General features: G+C 41.8%; 1 protein-coding gene across 3 annotated transcripts in view; it reads left to right on the plus strand.

The window, feature by feature from the left end:
* Positions 1 to 12,503, plus strand: part of Gnal (G protein subunit alpha L) — a 167,206-nt gene that overhangs the window by 115,569 nt on the left and 39,134 nt on the right. For all 3 annotated transcript variants that reach the window (XM_074070358.1, XM_074070360.1, XM_074070359.1), the window contains exon 5: positions 3,904 to 4,001. In XM_074070358.1, coding sequence (XP_073926459.1) covers positions 3,904 to 4,001 — 98 coding nt within the window. The remainder of the gene's footprint in view (positions 1 to 3,903; positions 4,002 to 12,503) is intronic.

Below are 12,503 nucleotides of genomic sequence, written 5' to 3' on the forward strand. Positions count from 1 at the left end.
CCATATGCCAACATGACATATTTGGGGTGGCATGTTCTGAACCCCCCCTTCAGAACCTAGCCTAGCTCCAGACAGACGTTCAGTTATCACTAAAGTTATAACACTGGCTGGATGAATATTTCATAATTTTTACAGTCTTTTAACCTATTCAGTTACATATTTTGGGCAGAGAGAGTGATATTATGACTATGTTTTTTAAGTCTTCTAGAAATAATGTTGAAATAAAGCTATATGGCATCAAAGATTTGCTTCAAAATAGTAAAAAAGGATCAGATATAGAAGAAAAGAATTGTGTGAGTGGATGTGGACAGTGTAACAGGTACCTGGGGTTACTTGCTACTTTTACAAGTATGAAATTTTTCTCAGTAAACATTGGTGTGGCAACAGCAGCATCAGCCCTAGAATTTTCCCTGAAGATCCTACAAGTAAACACGTAGAATCCTAGCTAAGTTCTATTCCAGCGTTTGTGCTCACCAACGAGGAAGCCAAAGCTAGGAGAGATAATTCTTGGTTTTGTGTTTCTTTCCTCTTATCTGAACCATCTATTTAAAAATTACTCCTCAGCACCACAAAAAGTAAAACAAATAAAAATAAAAGTGACAGGGCCTACAGTTCTTATTTTACTATTGCTGTCAACACATATTCTAGAATGATGTATTTTGAATCTTGGTTCAAGCACTACTCGGTAATTCTGCCTCAAAGCCTGTGGCTCAGAGGCCTGGAATTCTCCCCTGAGAAGTATTTACAGTTCTCACCAGAGGATCTTTCCCTAAGGCAGGAGATGACAGCTTTTCCCTGAACCTGGCCCCACACACAGAGTCTCAAAGTACATTTTGAGTTGGGGGCCAGAGTGAGTCTTTGACCTTTTGCAATGCATGGGAATCCCCACATGTGCTAGATCCCTTGTACTGTGTTTTTGCTGTTAGAGTGTATTTGCTAAAATAAATTACATTAACAGTGGTTTCAAAGAATTCCAGTGGGAAACTAGAGAACAGAACATTATTTAATATATATAAGAAAGTAGTAGTAAATGGTGATTAAAAGAAAAGTAGTGTGTGTGGTGGTTAAAAACACAGGTTGTAAGATAAGATGGGACCCCTGCCACTGCCAGCAGTGCGTCCTTGGGTGAGTTATTTTACTTCTCTGAGCTCAGATGGAAGCAACTACCCCCTCCAACCTTGTGAGAAAGAAAGGATTATGTATGCTGAAGTATTGTGCATAGTTTCAACAAAATAAGAACCGCCTAAGAACTAAGCAGGAAGGACCCTTACTGTGACCTGTAGGGAGTTAACATAAAGTGAGTTAGGAGAGGGTATTGGGAAGGAAATGACAGAACAGTGCTGAGCCTGGAGGAGCGAGCTGGGGCTTGGGAACTGGAATTGCAGCCCGACCAGGCAGGACCCAGAGCTGAGTAGCCATGGGGAGAAACCCTTTCCAAAGACAAGTGAACATGGAGTTGGGTGGTGCTGACGTGTACGCAGGAGGGAGCTCAGATAGGTCCTGAAGCGGGGATCTGAGGAGGCGCTTCCAATCTTCGCTTGCCATCAGTGTCACCAAGGGCACCAATGCAGGATGAACCGCAGTCTCTCATCCTCTGCAGGCTACCATTAAGTGACTAGAGGAGCAAGGGCTTCTAATAGGAGCATCAGTTTCGCATCTGCTACCTGCACCGGAGGTCAGGTGGGCAGAGCAGGAGATGCTTTGTAGTGCGTGGTCTCCCCTTGGTTCAGGCCCTGGGCCAGCCTCTCCACAGCCCAGTGGAGAGTAGCTCCAGTGTTTCAAGACTGCTTTCTTGTCCCCTTACTGTTCCTCATCCCACCTCATTTCTTTCTTTCTTTCTTTCTTTCTTTATGTGTTTAGGTGGTGCTGGGATTTTTACCCAAGGCCTTGGGCTTTCTGGGAAGGTGCTCTGCCACTTGAGCCACACCCCCAGCACTCTTTACTTGGGTTTTTGTTTTTAGGTGGGGTTTCCCATTTTTTATCTGGCTAGCCTCCAACTGCAGTTCTGATTTTTGACTTCCCAATAGCTGGGATTACAGGCATGAACCACCAGTCCCATTTCAAAAGCTCTTGGTCAGCTCTGTGTAGTCACATGTGTGGCTGGTAGGTGTGACCATGCCGTGACCCACACCACACACAGTTCGGAGCCCTCTGCACCCTCGGCTGGAGCACCGTCAGACGCTTTATAAAGATGTATTGAGCAAGCTGCCAGTGCTGCTTTTTTTTTTTAGTGAGGGCTCTTCCTAAATCTTAGAATCCAGATAAAGGCATTCACTATTTTGTTTATTTCTCTTATTGTCATTTGGAAACTGATTATAGTAGATAACTGGATATAGTGACTAATGTGAACTTTTATAAAACAAGGAGTGGTATCTGTGGTTCCTATGTTCAAATCCAGTGACATTTATTTTTATATATAGCAAGTCCACCATGTGAAGAGAAACAGGTGCCCCAGAGGTAGTGTCAGGCAGACATCTATCCCCGTGATGTGGGAGTTATCCACCTCTTCCAAAACCTTCTTGAAAGCAGCATAATGAAGGGTTTATCTTTAGGAGGCTTTGTATGTGTTCCTGTGTGTAAGGAATTATTTTTTAATAAAGCCTACAAGCTTCTTTACTGGAGTGATGAGAACATCAGAGGAATGTTCCAGAAGGAAACAAATCTAAGGCGAGCAGATTAAAAACAGAGAGAACAGAGATTGCCTTTTCTTTTCTCAGCTGTGGAGAGTTTGGATTTGTTGTTGATGATGATAAACAGGTAGAAAGATATAAGCCATAACTTAAAAGATTGCTTCTGATACTACTGGACTTACTAGAAGCTAAGAAAGCTTAAATTTGGGGTGCCTCACTCTTACATTCCATGTTTGGTACTTAATTTTGTATTCATCATTTTGCTTTTTTATTTTTCAAAGACCCCCTTCATTGGAAGGCCTCACAACACTTGGATCCACTCTGTATGAAACTGTGAATCTCTAAGAAAATGCAACAATCCTTTAATTATTGACTCCAAAGGTTCTAGGGCAGGTCTTACAAATCATGGCGGCTCTGATGAATGGGGAGGCAGGAATTGCTGAGTAATGGAGATGGGCTCAGAAGCTGTGTGCAGATCAGAGACGTCATAGGTTCTTCCTGGGGTGTCTGAGGGACAGTGCGAGCCATGGGGATGGTGTGAGTACCCGGCGGAGGGTCTGGAAGCATTTAGCAGCTACTGTGGCCTCCCTAGCACTGTTCGGTCTAGTTGGGTGATTTGGGAATAAGAGCACACAACCACCTTGACTCTGAGAAGGGAAGTTGCTTCCGAAGGTCCTGGTTGTCATCATGTGTGAAATCTAGCAACGTGAGCTCCTGACTCTTGGGTGAACCAAATTCACAGTCCACACTTAACTCATAGTGTTTTTAAATGCCAAAAATAAACCTCACAATAAATGATTATGCTAAAATGTGTGATTTTAAAGGTCTCTTTTTAATATGCCTAATGGGCCAAATTTAATTCATCCACTTGGAAATGTCCATTCTAGGAAAGTTAGAGGCCTGCTAAGACAGCTAAGGAGTCTGCTCAACTCATCAAGTTACTGAATACTAAGAACCTGAAAATTGTCATCCTAGTTGTGTTTATAGTTAATGAATAGCATCACTTTTTGACTTGCAAATTTCATTTGGGAAAACTTCCTAGAATAATAAAAATGTTTTGCAACTTGCCTCAAGCAATGAGAACACAGCTACATACATTTTTTATCACACTGAACATAAAATCTATCCATTTTGCTGTGCGTAAAGTACACTTTCCATAAGAAAAGAATTTGTGTGCTATCTGCAACTGTTTTTGCCGTTTTCTTTTAACTTTTAACTTTGTGAAAGATTGTCATGCATGTGTTTTCTCATTTGTAATTCTTCCAAACTTTAGGAATTCTTCGATCACGTGAAGAAACTCTGGGACGATGAGGGGGTGAAGGCATGCTTTGAGAGATCCAACGAATACCAGCTGATCGACTGTGCACAATAGTGAGTTGTTCCCTGGGCAGAGACAGCCTTCTGTATGGACACTGTTCCGCTCCCCACCGTGCTGCCGGCGGGCAGTTCTAAAACTTTACAAATGCAGGGTGCAAACAGTTAATGTTTCACTGCAAAAACCAACTTTTTAAACGAGTCGCATTTAATAGGTGGAAAATTGAAAATCCACTAGGAAGCAGTGCTTCAGGGAGGAACAACAAACAAGCTCACTAACTGTTGCTTTCGAATGCAATTCATTTTTTTTCGTTTCTACACAGAAATATAGACATATATGTAAATTGTGTACGGATATTCATTATTATATTTAAATTTTGAAGCATGGGTCCCCAGACTAAGTTTTAAAATAATATCAACATTGGTGATTAAGGCAATACTTAAAAGTAATGCAGAGACAGAAAATACTAATTGGAATTTCTTTTTTTATATATATTTTAGTCATAACTTTTTTTATTCATTTATTCATATGTGCATACATTGTTTTGGCCATTTCTTCCCCATGCCCCCTGCCCCCTCCCTCTCTGTCAATGTTTCTTGGACAGACTCCCCTTGAGACGCTGTGGTGCTTCTCAGTATCACATTAAGGATTTCTCTTTCTTAAGTGAAAAAAGAAACAAGAAATAGCTTATTTTTTACATCAGCCTAGTGATAGAATTTAAAATAGATCTGTTTAAAATAGTGATTTCATTTAAAATGGAGTAGGCAGAACTAAATCCTGTTTTGAAGAGTGGTATGAGTTTGATAATGGGAAGATCTTGATTCAGATACCTAGCTCCTCCACTGAGTACTGTGGACAGTGGACAGATGATTTCAATGGGAGAAATAGCATCGTCCAGTCTCATACAGTTGTAGGACTAATATGTAGCTATCCAAAGCCCTGAGAACAGCACCTGGCACATGGGTAAGTGTTCTCTCCGTGAGAGTGTTACCAAAGCAGAACTGAGGCCCAGAGAAGTAAGCTGAGGGGATCACAGCTTCCCCATAACGGACAAGACCACAGGAAGAGATCGGCTCTTTCTTTCACTTCCGTTCTGTCACTTTACAAACAGCCAGTGATATAAATGACCTTGTGAGCATGGCTTCGGGGCCTTCAGCCAAGTCCCCTTCCAGGTTTGCTGGGAATAGAACACCTAGAACTAAAACCTCGACCCAGCTCTCTCAAGCCCAGACTAGCAGCATCACAGGACCAGCCACCCTCGCTCATGAGCCTGATTATTCAAAACTTCTTCAGCTCCACTTATTTTCTCCATTTCGCACACCCAGGACTCATGCTGGGCCTATCACCTTTCTCTTAATAACCACATTGTTCTCCTTTATATTCCGATTCTGGGATTGAGGAAGGAAGGGCTTTAGAAACAAGATAATTTCAATAAACTTGTTAGACCAATACATGACTGTCACAGCATTTTAAGTTGCTAAATAAGATGTTAGAAAAATATAAGCTGCACCTGTCTCCTGTGCCTGTCTTTTCTAAAAGAAAGAGCATATGCTTATCAGATCATCAGAGGGACAGACCCCAGGGCCCAGGGCAGTGCTAGGATCACCATCTTCCTGAATTTTGTCAATCCTATTGGGCTTTGATCTCCCCAGGGAATGTGTCTCATTCATCTTTGCATGTATAGCATGTAGGTGAGTGTTTTTGCAGGAGGTTGGTGCTCAGTAAGTGCTATTTGAAATAGAGTCATGTGTCGCTTAACAACGGGGATGAGTTCTAAGAAATGCTTCATTAGGCAGTTTCATCTTTGTGTGACATCATAGCGTGTACTTACGCAGACCAAATGATAGAGCCTTCTCTATACCTGGGCTGCAAGGTCGGGGGGAGAGGTAGACACAGACGTACATACAGATGTATAACAGCCTATTGCTCCTAGGGCCACGATGAACAAAACAGCATAAGATTAAATCAAGCACAAGAGAAAATGATGCAATCAGGAGACATGGTAGGGATGGGTGTGGTAATCCCAGCCACTCCGGAGGCAGAAGCAGGAGGATCACAGTCTGAGGCACGCCCAGGCAAAAACACAAGACCCTACCTGAAAAACAGACTAAATGCAAAAGGGTGTGGCTCAAGTGGTAGAGTACAGCATGAGTTCAAACCCCAGTACCAGCCAAAAAAGAGACAGTAGACCCAAGGTGTGTGGATGAGGCTGATAGTGTTGTAACACAGCACACTGTCTTACTGTCCACTGTTTTTCCACAGGTAGGAGGGCACTCTAAAATAACCATAAAGTTACATGTCACAGTATGCTACCGGTTCGTAGTAAGTACGCAGAAAGCAGTGACATAGTCACTTACAATCCGATCGAGTACTATGTACTGCACATACTGGGTGTGTTGCACTTTTCTCTAGCTGGTGGCAGAGTAGATTGTTGACACTGAGGGTTTTTGTCAATTGCACTGTGACATTTCAACAGCTGCATTCTCAGCTCCACATAATCTGTGGGACCACCATTGTATTCACATCTAATGGCGACTGAGATAACATGGGCCACATGTGACTGTACCCGGATTAGCAAAACACGAACCCAGTACTCAGTGTGCCTCTGACCAGAAACGATGATCCTTGTGTCCTTCAGAAGCCCACACGGGACCCCAGGCTCTCGCACCTGCTCCTGCTCTTCCTTCCCTATGCTGTTTATTTTTTTCTTCTCGCCCACATTGCTCTAGGAAATGTTCTGGCTGTGTGTGGGGGTGACTTGGGGTCACCATGTTACCTGCTCAGCAGTGTTGCATTTTGAACCTTGCTGAAGCAAATGATGCGAAGGCCTTCTGTGGAATCTCTTTGGTGGCAGAACTCACAGAAATTTTTGGGAAGAGGGTTTTCTCAGTGATGCTGAAATTCTGTTAGGGTCTCAGAAAGCTAAACTGCCAGTTACAATCTCGGAGTATCTGGCAGGTAGTAAAATGTTCAGCCTATAAAAGCTATACCCATACAAAATTATGCAGGCCCATGCTTACAGCAGTCTTATTCATAGTTGCCCAAAGTGGCCATCAACTGATGGACAAGCATTATATGATACCTGCACACAGGGGAACATGCCCAGCAGTAATTCTAGCTGCTTGGGTGATTGAGATCAGGAGGACCAAGGTTCAAGGCCAGCCTGGGAAAACAGTTCGAGAAACTCCCATCTCCAAAATAACCAGAACAAAATGAACTGCAAGTGTGGCTCAAGTGTTAAAGCATCTGCTTTGCAAACACAAAGCCCTGAGTTCAAACTTCAGTCCAATACAAAAAAAAAAAAAAGAGAGAGAGAGAGGAGGAACAAAAGTACTAATATGTATGGCTTGGATGGACCTTGAAGATAGCACCCAAGTAAAGGAGGCCAGACACGGAAGGCCACAACAAATGATTCCATTTGTAGGAAATGTCCACACAAGGTAAATCAACAGAGACAGAGACAGAGTAGTGGTTGTCAGGTGCTGGGGAAGGAAAGCTAAAAGAGACTGACGGCCAGTGGGGAAATGGTTTCTCCTTAAGAGAATGGGAATGTTCTGGAATTGGATTGTGGTGATGGCTACATAACCTTGTGAACGTACTAACCCACTGAACTGTGCTGTCTGGCACATGAGGAATGGAAACTTCCTAAGGCTATTTCACGAAGAGGCAGGTTTCTTCTGAGGCTGTTTAGAAGCCGGGGTGAGTCAGAGGAACTTTGGGAAAGGCCCCGGGGCTTCTGGCTCTGGGCACCTCCACTTCCTTCCCCATCCTCTCCACCTTCCCTTGTCTACTCCATCATCTGCAGACCAGAGTCCAGATGGAGCAGGCAGATGGGCAATGCTAGGCACAGGCCACCTCATATCCCTTCTACTGGCCCCCTGGCCTGTTGCTGGGGTCCACTGATACCCAGTCAGTGGCCATTTCTGTGTCCCTGAGCAGGGGCTATAGAAAGGTGGGGGCAGCCACACTGCTGCTGCAACCGCAGGATTACATAATTAGAGCAGTGTGGAAATAACCACCGTGACTGAGGTAGAAATAGTGGACCCTCAGTAAAAATGAGTGTCTTCGAAGCACCAAGCAAGCTGCAAGAATTACCAGAGATTGTATTTGGTACCAAGATCCCAGTTCCCACTGTGAAAATTAAAACATAACCTCTACTGAGTTATCCCCCAAAATACATTTCCTCTAAGTCCTAATAATAAGTGATTATGTCGCCATGGAAACAGCTATTTTAGGAGAAAGAAAATCAAGAGAAAATTGGATCTGTAGAATAGCTTTATAAAATCAGATTTGCTTAATGTAACTTTAAACACCATGCCTCCAAGAGTGTAGGCTTGTGTGCTCTGTACCCATACGTAAGCTCGTTTAGGAGTGCGTCCTTTTGGATAATTGTTTTGTGAATACTGTCAAAGAGACTATCCCAGGAAAAAGGAAGGAAAGAAGGAAGGAAGGAAAGAAGGAGCAGGAGGAAAACTCTGACTTTTCTGCTACCATCTCAGATCTGTCTTTCATCATCTGTCAGGACTTTTTGCTGTCTGTAGCATTGATTTTGATCTTATGACTGTCAAGTCTTAGAATAATAAACTTTTAGGACAATCTGGAAATTATCGGCGCCAATGAAGTTTCAACTCCAAAGATCATCTTTTGCAGGTCACTTTCAAATAAAAGAAACTATAATTTTACAGATTCATGTTATTTATATCACTGAATTCATTAAACATGTAACCACCACCCAGATGCACATACAAGTTCTTCTGAACTACCATTTTGAACTTTGTTTCTAGTCAGATTATTTCTCAGATTTGTTTTCTAGATCTGAAAAATTGGAGCTATTCCTGTTTGTGAGCTTTTTTTTTTTTTTTTTCTTGCTATGAGCAGTAAGGGCAGGGATGGTGTGGTGGACTAGATATCTCATCACAAGTCTCCCACCCCCGCTTCCCCCCAACCCCTTCCTCATTTCTTTACCCTTGTTTGGAATGCCTGAAGCTTCCCAAAGGCATTCTGGAGATGTTTGCTACATGTTTTCCGTGTAGAAAGTCTTTTAAAATATGCCAGAAGGACTCCCTGGAATGGAGAGTTCCAGGGGCTCCCATTGTCATGTAATTGAATCCCCAGTCTTTGTATAAAAGGTGTGACAACTGGGACAGGGTGGGCCCAGCCCTCCTCTTCCAAGCCATCACACTCCTTCTGGTGATGTTCATGGTTCACTGCATATGGCTAGGTTCACAGTGAAAGCTGTGAACATTAGGCCTTCAAACTACATAGAGGAAAATAAAACAAAATCAAAAGAGCATACTTTGGATGCCTTAGAGCTGCATGTTTAAATATTGTTTAGAAACGGACACCTGTGTCATACAGACCTGCACGTGTGCCAGTAACACGAAAGTAAATCGAGACTGCTGTGGCTGAGCTGGGGGTGAGGACCCCACCTTAAGCCCTGTCATGCTGCTTCTGAGCCCCTCGGTGGGCTCCAAGGTCCGGGATCCCCAGGCTTTGCTTTCAAATCTCTACCATTTTTCAGTGTGCATAGCACAGAACCAAATGCAACTGACAGCAAATTCCAAGACAAAGTGGTATTTTATTAGAAAAAACTTTATTTTTTTTTCTTTTTGCTCACTTTTTATTTGAAGAAAATTTTACATTATGGTTACTTTGGAAATGAATAGATGGTGTGCTACAGTGGAAAGAGTTAGGAATGGAGACTCAGAAAAAAAACACATCACATTACCAGTTGACTTTCTCCATGAAAATTTTCCAGTAGGACTCATCACTTAAGGGTCAGGTAGCCTTATGAATTGGGGGACACACTCATGGAGATTTTCTTTTGTTCCCTGTAAGAAGAGTCTCCAGGCTCTAAGTTACCACCAACCAGTTTGAAAAAACTTCATTTAGATGTTCACATTTAGCATCTTTTTTTTTTTTTCATTTTTCTTTTATTATTCATATGTGCATACAAGGCTTGGGTCATTTCTCCCCCCTGCCCCCACCCCCTCCCTTACCACCTCCACCCCCTCCTCCCCCTCACCCTCTCAATACCCAGCAGAAACTATTTTGGCCTTATCTCTAATTTTGTTGTAGAGAGAGTATAAGCCATAATAGGAAGGAACAAGGGTTTTTGCTGGTTGAGATAAGGATAGCTATACAGGGAGTTGACTCACATTGATTTCCTGTGCATGGGTGTTACCTTCTAGGTTAATTCTTTTTGATCTAACATTTTCTCTAGTTCCTGGTCCCCTTCTCCTATTGGCCTCAGTTGCTTTAAGGTATCTGCTTTAGTTTCTCTGCGTTAAGGGCAACAAATGCTAGCTAGTTTTTTAGGTGTCTTACCTATCCTCACCCCTCCCTTGTGTGCTCTCGCTTTTATCATGTGCTCATAGTCCAATCCCCTTGTTGTGTTTGCCCTTGATCTAATGTCCACATATGAGGGAGAACATACGATTTTTGGTTTTTTGAGCCAGGCTAACCTCACTCAGAATGATGTTCTCCAATTCCATCCATTTACCTGCGAATGATAACATTTCGTTCTTCTTCATGGCTGCATAAAATTCTATTGTGTATAAATACCACATTTTCTTAATCCATTCGTCAGTGGTGGGGCATCTTGGCTGTTTCTATAACTTGGCTATTGTGAATAGTGCCGCAATAAACATGGGTGTGCAGGTGCCTCTGGAGTAACCTGTGTCACAGTCTTTTGGGTATATCCCCAAGAGTGGTATTGCTGGATCAAATGGTAGATCGATGTCCAGCTTTTTAAGTAGCCTCCAAATTTTTTTCCAGAGTGGTTGTACTAGTCTACATTCCCACCAACAGTGTAAAAGCGTTCCTTTTTCCCCCGCATCCTCGCCAACACCTGTTGTTGGTGGTGTTGCTGATGATGGCTATTCTAACAGGGGTGAGGTGGAATCTTAGCGTAGTTTTAATTTGCATTTCCTTTATTGCTAGAGATGGTGAGCATTTTTTCATGTGTTTTCTGGCCATTTGAATTTCTTCTTTTGAGAAAGTTCTGTTTAGTTCACGTGCCCATTTCTTTATTGGTTCATTAGTTTTGGGAGAATTTAGTTTTTTAAGTTCCCTGTATATTCTGGTTGTCAGTCCTTTGTCTGATGTATAGTTGGCAAATCTTACCTATACTTACTAACTCCAAAGTATTTCCTACTCTTTCTTGTATCAACTTAAGAGTTTGGGGTCTGATATTAAGATCCTTGATCCATTTTGAGTTAATTTTAGTATAGGGTGATATACATGGATCTAGTTTCAGTTTTTTGCAGACTGCTAACCAGTTTTCCCAGCAGTTTTTGTTGAAGAGGCTGCTATTTCTCCATCGTATATTTTTAGCTCCTTTGTCAAAGTAAGTTGCTTATAGTTGTGTGGCTTCATATCTGGATCCTCTATTCTGTTCCACTGGTCTTCATGTCTGTTTTTGTGCCAGTACCATGCTGTTTTTATTGTTATTGCTTTGTAATATAGTTTGAAGTCAGGTATTGTGATACCTCCTGCATTGTTCTTTTGACTGAGTATTGCCTTGGCTATTCGTGGCCTCTTGTGTTTCCATATAAATTTCACAGTAGATTTTTCAATCTCTTTAATGAATGTCATTGGAATTTTGATGGGAATTGCATTAAACATGTAGATTACTTTGGGGAGTATCGACATTTTTACTATGTTGATTCTACCAATCCATGAGCATGGGAGATCTCTCCACTTTCTATAGTCTTCCTCAGTCTCTTTCTTCAGAAGTGTATAGTTTTCCTTGTAGAGGTCTTTCACATATTTTGTTAGGTTTACACCTAGGTATTTGATTTTGTTTGAGGCTATTGTAAATGGAATTGTTTTCATACATTCTTTTTCCATTTGCTCATTGTTAGTGTATAGAAATGCTAATGATTTTTCTATGTTGATTTTATATCCTGCTACCTTGCTATAGCTATTGATGATGTCTAGAAGCTTCTGAGTAGAGTTTTTTGGGTCTTTAAGGTATAGGATCATGTCGTCTGCAAATAGGGATATTTTGACAGTTTCTTTACCTATTTGTATTCCTTTTATTCCTTCTTCTTGCCTAATTGCTCTGGCTAGGAATTCCAGTACTATGTTGAATAGGAGTGGAGATAGTGGGCATCCTTGTCTGGTTCCTGATTTTAGAGGGAATGGTTTTAATTTTTCTCTGTTAAGTATAATGCTGGCTGTAGGTTCGTCATATATAGCTTTTATAAGGTTGAGGAACTTTCCTTCTATTCCTAGTTTTCTTAGAGCTTTTATCATGAAATGATGTTGGATCTTATCAAAGGCTTTTTCTGCATCTATTGAGATGATCAAGTGGTTTTTGTCTTTGCTTCTGTTAATGTGGTTTATTACGTTTATTGATTTTCGTATGTTGAACCACCCCTGCATCCCTGGGATGAAGCCTACTTGGTCGTGGTGAATAATCTTTTTGATGTGTTGCTGAATTCAATTTGCCATTATTTTGTTGAGGATTTTTGCATCAATGTTCATTAAGGAGATTGGCCTATAGTTCTCCTTTTTGGAGGTGTCTTTGCCTGGTTTTGGGATAAGTGTAATAC

Source organism: Castor canadensis, chromosome 4 (genome assembly GCF_047511655.1).
Source record: "Castor canadensis chromosome 4, mCasCan1.hap1v2, whole genome shotgun sequence".
In the NCBI taxonomy this organism is placed as follows: domain Eukaryota; kingdom Metazoa; phylum Chordata; class Mammalia; order Rodentia; family Castoridae; genus Castor; species Castor canadensis.